General features: G+C 44.5%; 2 protein-coding genes across 5 annotated transcripts in view; both read right to left on the reverse strand.

Moving 5' to 3' along the window:
• Nucleotides 1–625: 625 nt before the first annotated feature.
• The window catches only part of RPL37A (ribosomal protein L37a), a 259,950-nt gene continuing 240,344 nt past the window's right edge, over nucleotides 626–20,231 (reverse strand). For 2 of the 4 annotated variants that reach the window (XM_068407360.1, XM_068407359.1), the window contains exons 2-4: nucleotides 5,640–5,768; nucleotides 4,310–4,392; nucleotides 2,882–3,027 (exon numbers count right to left, since the gene is read on the reverse strand). In XM_068407360.1, coding sequence (XP_068263461.1) covers nucleotides 2,964–3,027; nucleotides 4,310–4,392; nucleotides 5,640–5,768 — 276 coding nt within the window. In that variant the 3' untranslated portion in view covers nucleotides 2,882–2,963. Of the gene's footprint in view, nucleotides 947–2,881; nucleotides 3,028–4,309; nucleotides 4,393–5,639; nucleotides 5,769–6,402; nucleotides 6,465–20,231 lie in introns of those variants that run through there. The other 2 variants (XR_011048746.1, XM_068407358.1) reach the window with 2 other exon arrangements.
• The window catches only part of SMARCAL1 (SWI/SNF related, matrix associated, actin dependent regulator of chromatin, subfamily a like 1), a 48,148-nt gene continuing 38,338 nt past the window's right edge, over nucleotides 10,422–20,231 (reverse strand). The window contains 8 exon segments of the mRNA XM_068407354.1: nucleotides 10,422–11,500; nucleotides 11,880–11,976; nucleotides 13,517–13,617; nucleotides 14,130–14,312; nucleotides 15,368–15,470; nucleotides 17,674–17,744; nucleotides 18,559–18,602; nucleotides 18,605–18,776. Coding sequence (XP_068263455.1) covers nucleotides 11,294–11,500; nucleotides 11,880–11,976; nucleotides 13,517–13,617; nucleotides 14,130–14,312; nucleotides 15,368–15,470; nucleotides 17,674–17,744; nucleotides 18,559–18,602; nucleotides 18,605–18,776 — 978 coding nt within the window. The 3' untranslated portion in view covers nucleotides 10,422–11,293.

Consider the following 20,231-nt stretch of genomic DNA (forward strand, 5'->3'; position numbering starts at 1 on the left):
TAAATCTGAATTTGCCAGAAGCGTGCTCACCAGCTTACCATTTACATCTGATTTTAGCAATTCAGGGATCCCAGAAGAGAGCAGGATGTATTTAAGCAGGGGACATTTGCAGCTGTTCCAAGGACAGAGCAGTACACCTCCGGCAGATCACTGAGGCGTAGCAGTGACTTTCCTACGGCAGATGAGTCACATCCATGGCTCTTGTATCACTGCAGATCCCTGTTAAGTTTTGCTCCAGCAGGAACCCCTCATGCAGGTGGTACTGGAGTTTTGGACCTCTTCTGCAGCTTCACTGGAAACAGCATTTCCACCTCCAAGCCCACCACCAAGGCAGCTGGGCTGCTGTTTCCAAGCTGTCAGGCCTCCCCTGGCCGCAACTGGCCACTCAGTGCCTCCCTGCAAAACCACAGGCCTTCACAGAGCAACTCAAGCCCCTTAGGGCTCCTTCTAGAGGCAGAGCTGTATGGCCACTGCACCAAAGGAACCTCCCCGCAAGCACATAGAGCGTTTTACCAACAAAGGCTTTCTCATGATGAAGTAGCAAGCAAAGTCATCAGTGCTTACGTGGTTTCATCAGAATTTCCCAACAAAATGGCTCACATTTTAAATGAAGACATCTTCAGCATAAAGGAAGTTGTCTTTATTTTGATACATTTAAGAAGCATTGTCCTTGCTCAGAAACCTTCTTAAAAGCACTCTTCCAGTGTAATGCACAGATGCGTGGCCAATACCTCCTGCGCTCACTCATCTCCATGTGAGCTGGCAACTGGAGTGGCTCCCCCGCATCCACTTCACTCCTCTTCCTGGAGGTCCAAGCAGGACACAGAGCTGTTTCTGGACATCCAGTCTATACAAGCTCCCCAACCCTTCCTTCTTGCTGAGAGTTTCCCTAAAGGATGTCTCAGTCACTTGCAAAGCAGCTCCTGGACGACAGCACTTCATAAACCTGTGTAGGAAGGTAACCCAAAGTTAGGGGCAGCACCCCTTTATAAACTCACTGAGGCAGGTCAGCAGCTGTTTTTTCAGACAGCAGCAATATCCTCACAGCAGCATAAGCCATCCTCACATAACCATTCACCCTGTCTTCAGTGGGAGCAGCAGCCAACAAGAGAAAAGCTGGCTCCTTGAGCTGTTCCAGCTATCCACTGTGGAAAGCCACCCCCAAGGGAGCAGAAACATCTTAACCGAAAAGAAAGTGCAAGGCAGCTTGGAGATGGCATCCCAAGAAAGCTGGTTAGAATGAATCAGGACCAGCAAAAACAGTGCCCAGGGCAGCCACTCCAACCGAGGTGGGAGGTCTGACAAGTACCTAGAGAACGCTGCTGTGGGCACGTCATGTAAGAAAAGCAGCAGCAAAAATGGGAGAGTTCAGCCAAGAGTTTCTTGAACCCATGGGTTTCCTCGAAACCCTGCTAACAGAAAACACATGTGCAGAAGGCCATGATGGTGTTCATCTACATACAAAAATGAGCCATTGCTTCTAAGGACAGCCACCCATTGTCACCTGCACTTCAAGCCTGCCACACAACTCTTTCACCTTGCACTACAGGCAGAACAAGGTGTGCCAATGGAGAAATGTGCAGCGTGACCTCTCTCCCAGAAAGCTGATTGTTTGAGTCCCACAGAATGGCCATCATCACTGCTGGGAGGTCATGTGAAGGATACACAGGTTGGTACGAATGACATGGGATACCTGAATACATGGATTTACTTTAGTAAGGGAAGTTTATAGCACAGAATTAAAAATAAGTTTAGGAAACAAGTTCATGGACGCAGCAGCCAGACTTCTGAGCCACAGACTTTTTGCAGCTTGGGAAAAGGTTCCTACTTAGGTCCAGCTCTGAATCTTTCAAAGATGTCAGGCTCATTAATGACATTATTCCCATAGCTCATCACCACCTGAATCCATTTAAAGCTTAAGTTAGAGCAAGTGCAAGCAACCACTATGCTACCTGCTGGCTATTTTATATCCAGCAGCTATCAAGGTTATTACCAAGTCTCATGTTTTCTGACCTCTATTGTTAAGGATAGGAAAGGTGCTGCAGTCACCAAAAAACCCAGACAAAAACAAACCTCAAACCAAATTGAAACTTATCTGACAAATAGGCCATAAAAAAATGTTCCAGCATTCTAAGTTTGACAGTCTAAAGTGATGATTTGGAGGCAATTATTAACTCAAACAGCAGCTTTTCCTCCAAGACTGAATGTCCCAGGGGTTGGCTCAGCATGAAAATTTCTTGTTGTGACTCAGTATGGATTAGGGAACTTGCACATACAGACATGGGAGCCTGCTATCAGGCCTAGGCAGAGCAAGCCATAGAGTGCGTTCAGGTGGACTAACCCTGAGATCCGCACACGACAGAACACGCTACAGGCTGTAGCAAGCAATCTGTAGCTGGAAAATTAGCAGCACCAGCCAGCAACAGAGGATGATAGCTGCTCTTTTACCATTCTGATCTCTGTCCCCAAGCTCTTTTTTTTTTTTTCCCCTCTCCATCTTGCAGCACATGCCCTACTCTCCTGAGCTCTCCTCAAAGGCAAACAGGAAGAGGCAGAGTGATGTCTTCCATGTTCTCTCCTCCCTCTCCTTACATCTGTCCATTCCTCCACTCACGGAGCTCTACGCTATTCCTCAAGGCACAGACAAGAAGGACTCTTAAGATGTGCCAGGCTTCTTCAAGCTATTTAAGCTTTCCTCAGATTCACCTCAGCAGATTGAAGCAACAAAGTATGCAATTAGCTGTAAAGGAAAAGTGGTTTTTAATGGCTTCACCAGTAACAACAGCCACTCAACTACTGGATAGCACTACTAAAGTCTCCATAATTATAAATACAATACAGCAAGACAGGACTTTTTGAAGAAAGACGAACATGATTCCACTCCATTATCACCTTTTTATTGTTAAAAGGACAGATCCTGACAGTGGAAAAAAAGGATGTTTCACAAGAACGGGACGTAGCTTCTACTGGTCCTTCAATTCCTTCAATCTTCTGATCGCAGATTTGACTGTCACTGCAGAGGTGGTACTGGAAGAAGAAGCAGAGTCATCTGCACATGGCAGTAGGAGAACAACCCGTGCCAATGTTATTTTTTGGAGAAAGCACTAGTAATTTCAAATAGTTATCGCCTGATTGCATTGTCAACAGGGGGCTAATTCCACTTTGATTTTCATGACAACAAAGCGTAGGCCTTTGTCTACAGAAGCACATGCAACTTCACAAGCTACATCTCAACCCAAATTACCCAGTCATGCAGCGACTACATGCACAAGCGCGTGGGCTTAGATTCCTAGCGACTGTTATGCGTGGGACAACAGCGTCTTCTACCAGAACTGGGGGGGGGGGGGGGGGGAGGGGGGGGGGGGGGGGGGGGGGGGGGGGGGGGGAGGGGAGGAGAGTAAAGAAAGGGAGTAAGTAAGGGCACCATCACAATAAGCATTATAATGATTCAATGCTTTTAAAATTAAAACAAAACATAAAAGTCATTTTCCTTGGAGTAAACCTGGTTTTGCCTATTTTATCTGTGTTTCTGAACTGAAAGGCTGGTATAGTAACCACAAAAAAAATGATGCTTAGGCTTTGAAAGAGGTATGAACTTCCTTACACAATTAAGGTTTTTATAGAGTCAAAAGAATCAAAGAAGGAAAAATAATCCCCAGGTCAGAGGTGCAATTTATTAGAAGCTGTTGAAGCTCTTTTTAGAATAGGTTGGAAGGACATCTGTCAGGTGTCACCCATACAGTTGATTCCACCCTGAGACAGCTGGATGAATCAGCCACCCTCTGCTCCTTTTCCTCCAACAGCACCAAAAAACTGGCCCAAGCACAACACCTCATACAAGCAATAACTGTAGTTCACATCTCCAGCAAGAAATGCTGCTACAGCCAAGGCAGAAACCACTTAAGTAAAAATATGTTTCAGCATTTGCAAACATTTCAATTTCTTTATTTGAAGTTTGGGAAAAGATGCAAAGCTTGCATTTTTTTTAAGAATAAAACTGCTTTGATAAAGCCCAAAGAGATAAAGAAATTTTGGAGGGACCCACCAAAACCAGCAGCCATAATATGATGGATAAATGCAGTATTCTCAGAAGGTGCACAACAGATACAGGAAAGAATAGCAATCAAATACAATTTGATCCATCCCATCAAGTTTTAACAATGCATGCAAAAAACTCCCCACACATCACTAACTCGAGACAGATCTACTTAATGGTTAGTAGACTAAAATAAAAAAAATAATTAAAAAGCTGTATTATGCCTCAGCTATGTAAGAATAGATGCTGATAGGAGCGTCTTTATTTCCTTACTTGTAAGTCCAGGCACCACCAGCAACTGTCTTCATGCAGGATCCACAGTGCCAGATACCCACAGCCTTCCTCTTCATTTTGGTCTGTAACAAAAGGTGGAAAAAAAAATTGTCACTCCCCATCAGCTGAAAAAGCCAAGAGAACTTGTACTATCATCCAACAAACTTCAGGTGAGGACATCAGCATCATACCACAGCATTACCTATAAGTCTAGTTAAGACAGGCAAGGATCAGCAAGTGTTTTCATTCAGATTATTCACAACATGGAAAGTCCTTCTGAAACACTTTTTCATTCACATATAAAGTGGGTCATTTTTAAGCGCATCATCAAAAATTCAGCACTTTTTGAAGGAGAAAAATAGTAAGGAGTTACACTGGTCACAATAACCAATACTCTCGGTTATTACCTGGTTTGATGACCAACATAACACTGCTGTTATTAGTGCTCCCCGGACACCCCAAGATTGCTCTAAACCAGATGCCCTTGAATAGCACCTAAAGTGTGAGGGGTGGGTACTGAACTGCTTTCACCTGAGCAAGTCTCTACCACCTTGCAAAGATGACAATGGATTTGCCTAGACCTATACTGGATTTAGGCAGCTCTGCAAATGGGGTTATCAACATTCTCACTTCACCTGAGAAAGACACTAATATAAAAAAAAGACTGAAATATTTTTAAATTTCCAGCCACTTAAAGATACCTACTTTACAGATATCAACAAAAATTATCTGGGCAAAGTACAAGCTGATAGGCCTCTCAAACTGTCAAAATCCAGATTTAAGAGTGAATTTTGATAGTGTACATGAGCAGATAAGACTACTTCTTATCAGAAATTCTTTCCCATCCAGAGTTATACAGCACACAAATATAAGAAAGGAACCGCAATCAAAAGTTGTAAGTGGGAAAAGCAAACCCTCTTCCGCCCCCAGGTAAACTGTAATGTTACTGAAGGGGAAGGAAAAAAAAAAACAACACAACCCAAGTCAAGCCTTAATTATCAGGATAACAAGTGTGCTGTTTTAATTCTGTCAGGTCTTTTTATTAGATACCTAAAACGTGTAGTATGGCAACATTTCTATTTTGTGTAATGAAATATAATTTGTGTTTGTTTTCATTTAACTGCCACTAAACATGCATGTGAAATGTCTAGAAACTCTTTATTTTATGAGGGATCCTGACAGTAGCCTAAAGCTCACAATAAACTAAACACTGTCTCAAAACCAGTCGAGTTATCTCTTCAGTAGAAAAATTACCAAAGCATGAAATTGCATTTTAGCATCAATAACAAAGTTATTTTAAAAGGCTGTTTTAGGGAAGGAGGTCTCTCACCTTGCCACAGAAGGAGCAGGTGTACTTGGCATGCTGGCTAATTTCAATCTTCTTCACCATTTTCCTAAGGGACGCACCGTAACGGGTACCATATTTACCCACAATCCCAACCTTCTTGGTGCGCTTAGCCTGTTGGGAAGCAAACCAGAATATGCTTCAACTTTACTGAGATCGCCATCTCCTCCGCTGCTCCCCTCTCCTGACACGACAGCAAAGCGCTCAGCACTCAAAAGCGGCTCTGCAGCCCACCAACGCCGCTCCCCGATGTTGTGAATAGTGTTAGTTATGAAACGGCGAGACGCTCACGCTGCCGCAGCCTCCCAGCTGCTGCGGGGCGCTCCGGGCACAGGGCCGCAGTCTGGCAGCCAAGCACTAGCGAGGCCACGTCCTTCCTCAGGGCCGGGCCGCTCTCACACGGAACGCTGCAGCCGGCACCGCCACCCCCTTACCCCGCAGTCCGCTCTGAACCCGGGCCCGGCCTCCTCCTGGGACGCCTATTCGGTCTTCCAGCGCCTCCCCAGCACCCCTCCTCGGCCGGCCGTTCCCGTCACTCGGGCCATCTCTCACAGGCTCTCCCGGGAGCGAGCCCCTCTCGCAGCCGCCTCCCCCAGCGCGGGGACGGAGCCTGCTCGGGGGCAGAGCCCACACGGGACCCCGGCCTGTGCCCCACTCCGCACTGCTCCCCGCCACGCCCCGCGGCCCCAGCGCAGCGGCCCCGGGGCGGATGGCGGCAGATGGGCCGCGGCGCCCCAGCCCCACTCACCATCTTCCTGTCCGCCCCCGACGCGGAGAAGGAAACCCGAACTGCGCAGGCGCGGTACGAGCCGTCGCCGCCGGAAGTGACGGGCAGAGGCCACCGAGCGCGGGGCGGATGGGACGGGGAGCGGGCGTGTCTACAGCGCGGCGGGGCCGAGCTCTGTGGTCGCGCTGTACATTCTGTACGTTGATCCCCCGACAACAGGGTTATCTAAAGCCTAAAGCACACAGACCGGGACGCCGTCGCAGCCTGATGGTGGAGGATGCTTCGTTCGGAAAACACCGTGTATTAACGTGAAACCCCAGCGGTACATCAGCCCCGGCAGCGCCGGGCGGGAGGTGTAAGCCCCAGAGCTCGGGATCCTGGAAGACCCACCGAGGAGCTCACACCAGGGGAGGGGACGGAGCAGCTACAGTCACCTCATTTTTGAGGAAAATAAGTAGTAGGTAGATGTCAGAATTAAAAAAGGAACAGCAAACCACACCAGAGCTGCAGAAGGGGTAAAAAAAAAATATATATATAAATCAATGAGGATGAATTCTAATCTTAAAGCATACCAGCCCTAAACCCCGAGGTTCCAAGGTAACCAGGCAAGGTGCAACCACAGCATCTACCCCATTTCCTTGGGCTCATCCAGTGTTGAGACAACCAGCCACCAAAGCCACCATGTGCCACCATGGATGTGGACGCCCAGTCGGTGCCCCCAGACCCCCGGGCACCCCAGCTCCCCCTACCACCAGCACCGGAGCACAGGGCCATGGCCCAGCAGGGCTCCTGCGCTGCTCAGACCCGGCTTGGGTAAGCAACACCTACCAATGCTGCCGAGCTGCAGTGCTCGTAACAGGATTAACAACCCATTAACCTCCATTAAGAAATGTAATCCAGTTAGCCTGAGAGCTTTTAATGCGCAGAGCCAGCTGCAGCTCATCCCCTCCTGCTAGGAGGGAGCTGGGGCTGCAAGCCCACCCACAAAAACTGTCCCTGGGTACTATTTGCAGGTGCTTTTCCTCCCGTGACAGCCCCATACCCCACAACAGCCCTCCTCCTCACTTGCAGCCTATTTAATTAATAGGGAATTAACAACTAGAGCATAGCCTGCCACTGCCTTAGCTTTTCCGCAGCTGGGGTCTGTACTTTCAGAGATGCTCATGGACAGATACCACATCCCCTCTTGTCTCTTGCTTTGAGGGTTTGAACATTCACATTTTAATTGCCTCTGTCATGCCTGTTCCCCAGTCATCCCTGCAAACTCTCTTCCCATCCGAGCGAGTCCTCCTGGGAGCTGCTGAGCCAGAGCCCTGTTCCAGATGAGGGCTCAGCAGGGCTTTAGGCAATGGTATTTATATCTCCTTCTGTTGAGTCAAAATCTCATTTAATACATCCTAGGAATATATTTGCCCTTTTCAGATCCTCATTATAATGATGGCTCACAGGATACATCTTTGATAACAACATATCAAAAGAAAAAAAAAAAGAAAATGAAAAGTTCCTTTGGCTGCTTTGTGACTATTTGGTTAAAAAAAAAGAATTGTCATCCAACTCATCCAGGATCTACTGCTATTCTCCAGTCTGTATCTACAGAGTCAAAGTTCACTGTGACAGTACAGCGCATAGTCATATCCTTCACCTGCCAGTAGTACAGACAGCTCTGCCAACAACCAAACCCAATCCCTTCCGAGAACAGCCATTCCCAGCACTGCCAAAATAAACCTACATTTCCAAGTGACCGAGAAGATGGATAGATGCAGACAGGCCAGGACAGCTCCAAAAGCCTTGCCTCGACAGTCCACCACCTTGAACTCTTCTGCATGCCCCAGGCTGGCCAGCTTCATGTGCTGAAGACATACTTCAAACTGCTCCGTTTCATTGTTCAGGTATTTTTACCTGTTGTTCCTGGTTTGGCATCCTTCCTGAAAACACACCTTTCTCTAACATGGGCAGGAGCACAGACACAGGTGAATAAGCAGACATCCAGTCACAGTAAGATGCTCAAAGATCCAGTAAGAGGGGACCTTGCCTTTACTGGGCTTTAGATAATGTCAAAAAGTTACAGCTATACCATCTTTGATGGGCAGGTGTAAGAGTGCCCAAGGGCACTGCATGTTCCCGAGCCTGCCTGTGGGTCTCATTAGCAACCTGCACGCTACCTTGCACAAATTCTCATCAGCAAGCCTTGGAGGATCCTGCCTGAGCCTGCTGGCAGCTTCCCAACCTCCTCCTCACCATATTAATGACAAATGGTGTAATTGGGCTAAGGCCTGCACAGTCTTTCCAATCCCTTGATGTAATGACTGAAAGCACTTTCCTGCAAGATTCTTCTCCCCTTTTTCATCTAGTAAGGATAAAGCAAATCTCAAGTGTATTTGAAAAGTCTTTGTAACTCTGCAGCAAGGCAAACCAGCTGAGATTTTATGGGACCTAACGAAGAAAGAGTACACCTAACATTCCTCTAAGAGGGCTGGGATTTATCAATATATGGATAACATATACTGAGTTTATGAGAAGTAGAATTCTCCATGGGTACTTTTAGCAGATTTCAAAAAAATATTATTCTGAAATGGCTGTAGCTTTACAAGGAAGAGAATTACTCCCATAGGACATGACAATATGGGTATACAAATAATGTCTTCCGTATTTTTCTTCAGTAAGCAGACAGCAACATTTCTCACCCCTTACTCAGAACAACCCTCTCTTCAAGTAGAAAGATCATGTTTCCTAGAAACAGATTAAATACTTTGTCTTCAAGAAGAAAGACATTTAAAAATGTTGAAAAGTGTGTATTTATCTCCTGGCCAGCTGTTGGAGCAACAGAAATTATGTTTACCTCTCTGTCTCAAATCCAGAGATAAAGCATTTCCTCCAGTTGGCCAGTCACATGATCCTCAGTCCTACTCCACCTGCACACACACCAAAGCACCTTCAGCAGTCAGGAACGACAAGCAAGCCTCCACCCAGCACAGTTGCATACACAGCCTGTAGGGCATTTCCATGGCATGTTGCTGAAGGTGGGATAATCAAACCCTTCGATGCAGGAAAAAATATCCCAGTTATCAGGTTGATGTTGTAGTACAAACTTTTTCTTCCTTGACCATGGAAGAGAGGTCTTTTTGTCAGTGTCTGCTACCTGCACAGACCCAAGCATGCCACCTGCACAGCATGTTAATTCCTGGCCTCCAGAAGCTAAATGTAAGCCTTCAGTTTGCTTTTCCCCCACCCTTCTCTGCAGATTATGGCTGTAAAACATAGCTAACCGGTACCACTTATATCCTTTCCTGTACTCCCTGGTCACATTTGCTTAACATTAGCCCATTTCCAAATATCTAGTATTAAGACCAGAAGCATGAAAGACATTAATCTGGGATTACACTACACCACAATGGCAGTAATACACAAAAAAATGAAAAACAGCCCTGCAGAGATGCCTGAAAAGACCAGTTGTGATAAACAGAGACATTGCCTTTACACCAAACCCACATCAAAAGTGGCCTCTAGAGTTTTTCACTGCCGTGAAGTGGAATCAGGTGATGCCCAAGGGACAGTGACTGTCACAAGCTTCTGAAAGGAACCAAAGAGCAGGTTTGCTCAGGCAGCACTGAGCGTGGGAGTTCAGATCTCCTAGTTCACAGGGCTGAGACCATGACAGAGACTATCACAAAATGAAAACGGATGTTTTAATCACTGCACCAAGCAACAGTGCTGCTTTTGGCTTTCTCAGTGTAACCTGAACAGAACTGTAATGGGAGCAAATAACAGGTCCTAGGGTACCAGCCTAAATGTCTTATGGAAGTAGTTCTTGATTCACCTATAAGCAAAGTATCATGGGAGTTTCCCTTTTGAAAATTGATGCATTTCAGAAAGCACAAAAGGAAGCATCCCCAAAAAGACCTATCTTTCAGCCATTGTAAATACTTTTAAAAATCACTAATAATTCCACTGCATCGCACATTTCTCAAGCTTAAGATCCAAATGGGAGATGAAATTCTAAAACAGAAAAAGTACCAAAAGCTTGGGAACAATGACTTAAAACAACTTTTTATTTAAACAGCTCAGTCCAGAATTGGTTTCTTAAAAAACAAGAGCAAAAGTCCACACATGTCCCGCTCTCTTCACTCATCTGTGGAAATTCGCCTCAAGTCTTGAAGAAAACACACCCCCCCCTCCTTCCTGAGCAGCCAGGCTTAATCCCTAGCAGTCAGCACAAGCTTCACCCTCCACTGACACAAGAAGCACGCACCATGGAGCAGGTCACAAGGTTTGGCAGATGGGGCCAGAGATCAGTGTGCTCAGGCAGACATGTGCCTAACAGACAATACACACCTCCTGGCAGACAGTTATACTACTTAGTTTCAAGGTACTGACTGCTCTGCACAGACAAAAATCTGGGGCTCTCCCTCCTCTTCCTCATCTCCACAAAATGTCGAGACCTGTCTGGACCTCTTCTCCTCACTGCAGGGCCAAATTTTGCCCATGAACTGACTCCTAGAAATACAGATTAAAAATCTTGGAGATGGAAGACTGATGGTTAAAAGCACTCTGCAGCTGCTCAGAAGTTAGTTTTCACAACAGCTCTGCCTTGTGGACTGACAACCATTATCTGCTTTTTAAGCATAACAACTGTGGAAGCTGACATGCTGAAACAAAACAGCATGCTACTTGCCCATGGCCACTCAGTCATCAGCAAAACCAGGACTGCAAAACCTGCAGGCTGCCAGGTGTACGCTGCTTATCGGTCACACTGTCAGACTGCCTTCTCATCCTTTGAGATGAAATGCACTAGAGATACAGAAAACTTAAGTCTTTTATTTCTGAAAATTCAAAAAATGATACTTGATTGCTTTTGTTTTCTCTTTTTTAATAAAAAAAAATCTCTTAGCCACTTTCTCTTTTGCTGTCATCATTACACTTTAAAAAACTCCTCAATACGCCGCTTTTTGGGAGAACTCACTGAACATGCCGCTCCTTCTGTATCTTGCAAGGCACTGCCAGAGTCAAACTCACAGCAAGCATCAGCGGCCTCCAAAAGCAAAACTTCATCAATGTCATCTTTGCTTTCAGAGAAGGTCCTCTGGAAAAGGTCGTAGATGGTCTTCTGCTTTGGATCTGGCTGAGAAATTAGAACAGACAGAATCTGCACACACGCTGCCGTATAAAAACAAAGTGAGCAACAATCAGAGGGCACTTGCCCTGAGACAGTGCACATGTGTGTATATCTCATATGATATCTATATCATACATATGTATACATACATGTATATGCTATGGAGGCTATCATGTCTCCTTGCACACAGCAGGTTTGGGAACTCTCTGTGGAGAGTCCAAGTCAAGGCATGTATCCTGGAAGGAGTTGGAAAATCTGGTCTGTGGCATTAAAGGCAGAACAGGTGTAAGGTCAGCCTGCCAATCACCTGGCAATCTAGATGTACACAAGCCAAAGCCCATTCAGCCTCTCCCAGGGACCATCAATATTCTTTCAGGTCAATTACCTTAGGGCAGTAATTAGTGGATTCAGCTGTTTTGGAGAAATTGGTTTCTGAAAGACCAGCTTCCCCCAGCACTTTGATTTTGTCTTGAATCATTGGCCTAGGAGAGATAAACAGATACTACTGAAAAGAAGAAACTACCATGCAAGGACACTGTGTCATTTACTATATGTAGATGAAAAAAAAGATACAACGGGGGTATAAAGATGGCTTTTCTACCAAAGCTTGTCAGTTCCTTAACCTCTCCTGCTTTTGTTTATCACTGTATGCTGTCTTGGGATATCAATCAATCCAATTTAAACAAGTAACAAGAAGAGGATTTCAGGCTATAAATATGTGGAGAACACACATATCCAATAGCGAAACTAGTTGACTAAGGCAACAGCAATGGTATGAAGTCAGAACAAGAAGATATAGCTAAAGGGAGTCCCAATAGCCTGGGTGTTCGGTCTCCAAGGCAAGCAATGGTAATGCCCACCAACAGACACATCAGCATTTCTAGGGTATCTCCCAATATACTGCAGGAGGAAGAATCCATCTCTGGCCCAAGAGGCTGAGAGGTCCCAACTGCATCTGCAGACTGGACACTTTGAAAGAAGCAAAGGCCACAGCACAATTAATGCATTTACCAAATAGCCTTGTCTTCTTGTTCTTTTTCTCGCCTTTAAAAAGGATGCCACTGACCTTCTTTGAAGAGCCATATTTCCTTCCCACTAAGCATAAATGACTGCATGGACAGCATTTCACAAATAAAGGCAGAATTACTGTCATTAACTTTCCATGAAATGTGGGTGATGCATCAGTTTCCAGATCCCTGCATTGTAGGGTTATAATTATTTGCCATCATGATATTCTGGGAACTGCACAAGTTCACTTAGTTCATTCGTTCCTTTAAACAAGGTAATAAAGATGTAATTGTGGACTTCAAATGAACCAGCTGGTGGATAATTTCTTTTCATCATTTGTAGGTCAGTTCCCTTGCAGCACTAAGGATTCCTCAGATCCTCCCCTTCCCCAGGATGTCAGATTCCCCAGCCCTAAGGATGAGTGTCCACTGATTAATTCTTGTTGCAGCCAAAAAGGCTCAGACCACAACTCGCCAGATGTGGGTCAGTAGCACTTCTTTAGTCCATCCAAAGGGCTGAACTGAAGAGCAAAAGAAAGCAACAGTGCAGTCCTCCTCCACAGCTCCTTGTCTAAGCACTCAGCAGCCAGATTGCTCTTCAGATCTGATCCACAATACATTGAACTATCTCCAGTGTCTGTTGACTTTGCTTGAAAGTACTCAGCACTTTACAGTACCCCAGCACACAAACGCTCTGGGCAGTATCTAATACAATTCTTTCTCCTTATACAGAGACTGTGAAGTTTTTAGATGCATCAGCTCTCCCAGAATTTCTCTCAACAGCCCTTTCTTTGTCAGATAACTACTTTTATTCCTCCTGCTCGTCATCCACTTAGTTATGTATGTCCACTGTGGCCAGGCCATGTCACCAGCTCACAGCAGCCCTGATTGGCAGTTACTGCTCCTCCCCTCACAAGCTGTGGAAATCAGCACTAACATTAAGCACCTTACATCACATATGTGACAAACAGGGAAAACAGGTTGCAGGAGAACCAGTGTCTTTTTCACTTCCTACCATAAGTAGTCATCTGCTGTGCCTTTAGCCACCAGGTAGTGAACATTAACAGAGCTGGTCTGTCCAATTCGATGTGCCCGATCTTCTGCTTGGATCAAAATCTTTATGTAAAAACATGATAAAGAAAATAAAGTGAGAGCTGCAACATCTAAGAAATAGCATAAGCACCAGAGAACAGGGAGATCTCCTTTCTTGTGCTTAGTGACTATTGCTCATCTGGATCCTGTTAATACCTGCATCCTCAAACACAGACTAAGCCCAGAAGTAATCTCGTGCACTGGGTTCCCAAAAGGCACTGACCATTTTTAAAAAGTAGAGGGTCAGCCCTGATGATGGACCCTTTCAGGTCTTGACTGGGTGAGTTGTTGAGAGCTTTGTCAAGTTAAGAAACAGGAGCATGTTTCCCTTTCACATCATCTTCTCCAGCCAGCAAGCTGTGTAACCAGCATCACTGGTTCAAGCCCAGGCACCTGGGGGTGCCCAGACAAGTAGCCATCAGAGGAGGAAAGAGAAAAACCCTAGAGAAAGTCTCCTGCCCATTACATCTCCTCCCATGCGCCAGTGTTTCTGCTCTCCAGGAACATTCGACCCCTGTCCCCTCCAGGATGCATACCCCTGGATTCCAGAAGAGCTCTGCAAACACCACCAGGTCTGCAGCAGACAATGTCAGGCCCATGTTTGCGGCAGTGAGGGACAGGACAGCCACAACCTGCTTCTCTGAGAACTGGAACTTCTGGCACAGAGACTGCCGCTCAGCTGAAGGTGTGGAGCCATCAATGCGAATGTATTCAACATGCTGTGAAAAGGCAGAAGATAATTTTTAGAGGCCTTGTGTCCCCTTTCCCATATCCTCCTTCGATGTTTTAGTGGATTCTGTTTCTTTCCTCACCTTTAAGGCAGAGGCACTGTAGCTCAGCATATCATGTACCTCCCCTCTGTTCACAATGCATGACTTGCTCTATTGCTCTCCCACCAGTCCTGAGTAATAGGAAGGACAGCAACAAGCTGGAACTCAGGTACAGTGGAAAGGCAACTGGCTTAATACAAAGCTGAACACTGTCTGTGTGCTGATGTTACAGCTGCTACAACCTCCCCAACCTCCCTAAGTCTTCCCCTGTTGCGATGGGAGGAGATGGGATCTTACACATCTCAGTTGCTCTGTGGTAGGCTCACGAGAGGCAAAACAAATTCGGATGATGCAGGGCCATAACTCTCAGTGTCCAACATCTTTGCTCTACTGGAGGATGCTGCCACAGAGGCCGCAGAGTCATCACTACCACTGTGGTTTATAGTTTGGAATATTAACTTAAACCATCCTTCACACTGTCCCAGCATGACCCAGAACTCTTTAGGGGCATCCATGGAAGTCTTCAAGAATAATTAGCCAAATGCTTTTGAAGTCAGAGAAATGATTGGCAGGTCTATCAAGTCTCCCTACAGTATCCCAGTTCAAAAATGTAAGAGCATCACAGAGATAAAGGAAGGCAGACATAGCTGGACTTGGGTTGTTACATCCTCCCTCTCTGAGGAAAGCCTGGAGGACAAAGCAGAGATGGGCACACAGGGTAACACTCCTCCAACAATTCACAGGCTCCAGGGCAGACAATGGAGATTAAAGAACATTAAATACAACAAAAGCCATTCAGCTAATACAAAGTGCACCCTGTGAGGCATTCACCCTGACAGCTCAGCTCCCTCTGTGAAGGTTACATTCAGAAGCACAGCAAGTAGAAATTATCTCTGCTACTAACTTTCATAAACTATCTGACTGGCCATAACTCTGGGGAGCTCTTAAAACAGCTTTGAAGCTGGAAGAGTGATATAGTTAAGACAACTCAGTCAATTACTTACTTTCTTCTCCAGCTCTGCAACTATTGCATCCAGCACTATCTTGTGATGAGCAAACACCAGGAATTTATCATTCCCACTTTCTAGTAACTCCAGGATGTATTCTCTACATGAAAGAGAAAAAAACCTATAAAATATGTGCTGAGAGAATACAGGCTTTGGTCACAACAAATTTTAAAGATACTGCTCATCTACACACAGAAACTAGGAAATAGGCTAGCATAAAAAAGTTGCAGTAAAATCCATGTAGGAAGTCAAGCCTCCTACAGATTAAAGGGCAGGAAAATCCACTCATTTTTCTTCATCACAGCTGGACAGATGCCTACATTTATACTTGTGTATCAATCAATTTATTATATCCTACTTGAAACATGACATCCCAGACCAATCAACTGGAGATCATCTATACTTATTTGACAATCTTATTCATCCTTCCATATTTCTAGCTTTTGCACAATCACCATACACTAAGCTAATCTGTATACAATTATCCTTTCTATGTACACTTACGATTGTTTTTATTTTAGAAGAAAAGGTCTCTAACGCATGCATCATAGTATCCTAAAAGTAGCTTTTCTTTCAAGGGTTCACACTAACAATTTACTACAGCTTAACAATCTAAATACATCAGCTATTTCTAGAAATTATCCATATGCACATAGGCTAATGACCAATGAAAGGTAACAACACTCCTTTTAAACGCAGTTGAACTGTGTTAATTAAATGAAAACATCTGGCTTTTGCCATGGACCAATAGCTGAGCTACAGAACCCATTTCTATGTAGTAATTTGTGATACAATCAGGTCAACTGGAGCCTGAAAAACACCTAAAAGCCTAAAATTTATAACTTAGTATAGCAACAGCTGTCAGAACAGATGATACAAATGTCATCTTTTCTTTGGAATAACAAAGTTGTTGCAAAGATCAGGAATACCAAGTTCTTTGCTAAATACAACACAGCTTAGGTCAGCAGCAACTGTCAGAAAACACCAAGCAGGATTTCCAGCGCTATATTAAGATGTATCAGTGCTTTGCAGACAGCTCCCAGGGTTCTGTGATGTTCAGATCCCAGTTATGTGACGATATCATTTAACAAAGAAAGCTGGGGGACAACTGGGATTACTGGATTTTGAAGCAAAACAAAGTGAACATTCAGTGTAGCAAGCAGATGCCAACACATTACAATTATTCTATATCTCATTCCCATATTGCATTTAACAAATGGCTAGTCATTTCAATAGAAGCAATGGAAGACACTGTCATCAGGGGAAAGACATGGGAGGTGCTGATAATCACAGGACAGTACCATTAGCTAGATAGTACTGTACATTAGCAGCTTATAATAAGTGGTATTTTAAATGCTACTAAATCCCAGGAAAAAATGGGCTAGTTCCTATGAGAGTCAAGTAAACAGCACTTCATGGTTTTATATTCAGTTCATACTTGCAACTGAATATACAAGGAAGAAAGTCTTCTAACTGTTCACTAACATAAAAGGGAGAAACTCTTCCACAGAAATGAGCGCTGGGCCTCTGAAGTGTGGTCCTGTGCCAATCAGGCAGATTCTGCAGTAAGGTCTGAGACTGTGAAATCACACAGCGCACATCAGCTGGTCCTTACATTCAGAGGGCTGTCAAAAAGTAAACTGTTTTCATGTTATTAGCATACTATTTATTAAAAAGTCATGCTATATGACCTAGAGCAACTCCTTTGCAGTCCAGCAAAGGTTAAGGACGAAAGGGCCGCAAAGTCACAGAAGTAAATTATTCCTAGGGAAGACAGAGTTAAAAGCACACCTACGATAGAAAACTTTTGCTGCTGAGGTCCCATGTGATCTCTGTGGATGAGCCAAGAACTTCAGCAGAGGCTGTGACATTCTTAGAGCATGCTAAAACTAAAGCTTAGTCCATCTCATAAGCTTTTTGGCTCAGGGCTCCTGCTGCAGCAGGACTGCGGCACTTGTTTTCTCAAATTCTGTTGATCCTTTTAGTTTCATTACTCCCTCCCTCCTTAAATTGAAATAGGGTCCAGACCACAGAACTTGATCCAATTCCCAAACACCAAGTAATTTTAGGTGGCTCAAATGACAGTTTAGATCCGTATCTGGAATGAAATCAGAAGACTTAGTCAGCCTAGGAACTCGCAGAGAAGAAAATGTTTAGTGCATTGTAATTAAAATCAATTTTTTCTAAGCTGGCTTGAGGCTATGCTTCATGTCCCTGCACTGTTATCTCCAAGGCACCATTTTCCTGTTCTCAGAGGAAAAACACATTTACTAGGCAGAATGAAGCAATGACATGCAGCTTACATGACTGAATGGATTTTAGCTTCTGCTGTTCTGTTGTAGAAGAGGAAAAGAGCTTCCTTCTCTTCTTGTTTCTGCAGAAAGATAAATAAGTGTGAGTCGCAGAAATGCTTTTTCTCCTTCTTGCTTACAGATCTGGGATGCCTGAGGCTGCCAATAAACACTCTGCTAGGAAAAAATCAGCCTAAAAAATGCACAAACAAAAAGAGTACTGGAGGGGGAAGTCTCCAACTTGCTACTGGGCGTAGCAGATACTCAACACACTCCTGTTTCTGACACCTCCCTTCCTACCTCCTACTCAACTCCTACAAGTTGGATGACAAGCATATCACAAATGTAGTTTTAGTTGAGAAAGCATTTCCCAACTAAAACAGCAAGGAAAAACTCCTAAGTTCTTACAGAACTGTATTAGCAACCTAGGAGCCCAGAAACACACATTTGCCATCCATACCAGAAAATAACAAAAAAAGCAAAAATACACTTTTGGCTACACATTTTTGGCTACTGCTGTGTTCACAGCGCAGCTTCAACAAGGCTGTGTTTGTAGGGTGAATGGGATTACAAGGCAGAAGAGTAAGTACGGAGGCAAGAGGTACAAAGGACAATCAGAAAGGACTAATGAGAGAAAAAAAAAAAGAGAGGAAATGGTATTCCACATAAAGGGACAAAGTAGACCACATAAATCAATAGAAAAAAAAAAAGCTGAGCTGTTTTGATTGTGTTGTACATTCATTTAAAACTGTGCCTTCAACAGCCTTCCACTGTGCCTTCCCATGAGGTGTGGCTCTGACCTTCCTTGGAACTCAGGGTACTGCTTTTCCACTGATGTTTTTAAATAAAGGTACCTGAAATACCAATGGCTCATCATGAAAATAGTTTCTGACTTACACTTTCATATCCTTTGGCCATCTTCTTTGCTTCAGCTGCCAGACAGCTTTGGTCTTTGCACTAATGCCTTCAGGAGCTACTACAACCATTTTGCGTTGCTTTGCTGGAAGCTGGGAAAGCACATCTGATTTCAGACGTCGGATCATGATGGACTCTTCCAGCAAAATTTTCAGTTCAGTCAAGTTGGATGATCCAGAGTAGTCCCAACCCCATGGCATCTGGAAAGATCAAAGCAGTTATCAGTGTCAACTTACAAGAGACTGACTCTTCTGGTCTGCAGGCGATCCAAGAGTAGAGTAAACTTCTAGGGAAACTGGACAAAGCAAGAACTTAACGGTCAGTAGGAAGAGAGATTTGACAAAAATGGCAGTAAGACAGAAGCATACAATGTAATCCACCCAACAGGAGAAGGTTACTTATAAACTTCCCTTTTCCCTATCTACAGGTGCTCCGGAAGCTGCAAGGAAGAGGACTACACAGAATGGTAGGGATCCCTACCACAGCACTGTGCCCTGGTATTCATCCTTACACAGCAAGGTATTTCTGCTCTCCACTTGCAGCTTTGGGCAGGTCAACAGAACTCACTGCAGTTCTGTGCATACATGTTTACCTCGGCTTTAAGCAGAGACAGACACAAAAGTCTTGTCTAACAGCATGAGGACAAACATGCTTAATCCAAATGCCTTCGCAGAGATGTTACACTTGTCTGACATGCCTACTAAATGCTAGGTCAAAATTGCCTGCCTGCCTTCCACTGTGATTCGTACCATGTTTGACTCAGACTCAAGCAAACCATAAATAAATTGTAACCCAAAATACATAACTCCAAGCATTGCCTCTTCAACGCATCATCGCTTCAAAGCTCCTCTGAACAAACCCTTCATTTACTCCCCCTTGAAGCACTTGCCTCTAAACCTGCCCTATCCTCCAAGATCCTGTGTGCAGACAATATACATCTGTTCAATTAATCTCAGCTCATCACTTCTCCTACTAGTAACCCCACAACCTATCATTTGTTCTCTGGGAAAGAACAACTAAGCTGACAAACGGTGGCATCAAAATTGGTACATTTGCCAAAAGAAACATCTTTTAACAACTTTCTCTTGCACAGGAGACCAAAAAGGGTTTTATGCTGACTTAAAGGATAAATCGATACCTTTATTCTGAAGTTTCACAAATAAGCATGTGAAATACAGCTACAGTAATACTAAAAATCAAGGAGCGGGGAAAATCTTCCTCACAGCTCTAATTCTGAGTCTTACGGCAGTGTCACCAAAACAAAGTCAAAAATACAACCTCTGATCTTGGAACAACCACCCAAAGTAACCCTCTCCATATGTATGCGTACACCCTCCTGAATTGCACATAATGGAGATGTGAAGAGCCTCAGCACCAATCCATTTGATCTGCTGCTCCACTCTCATTGTGCCACATTAATTGCTAAAATAGATTTAACCTTAAAAAGCCATATTTCTTCTATTTTCCTTCCCCAAGAGAAACCTGCTGCAACACAGAACTGGAAGCGAAATCAGAAAAAGCTCCAAAGCATTCACTGCACTCTCCATCCTCCTGTAGAGTGCATGAGACAAAAAACAAATCATACCAGCCATGAGGTTAGTCACATTACTGACTGTATTAAGGGATGGTGCTTTGACAGAACAGGGATGAGAACA

The sequence above is a fragment of the Nyctibius grandis genome, chromosome 9, assembly GCF_013368605.1.
Source record: "Nyctibius grandis isolate bNycGra1 chromosome 9, bNycGra1.pri, whole genome shotgun sequence".
Classification (NCBI taxonomy): domain Eukaryota; kingdom Metazoa; phylum Chordata; class Aves; order Nyctibiiformes; family Nyctibiidae; genus Nyctibius; species Nyctibius grandis.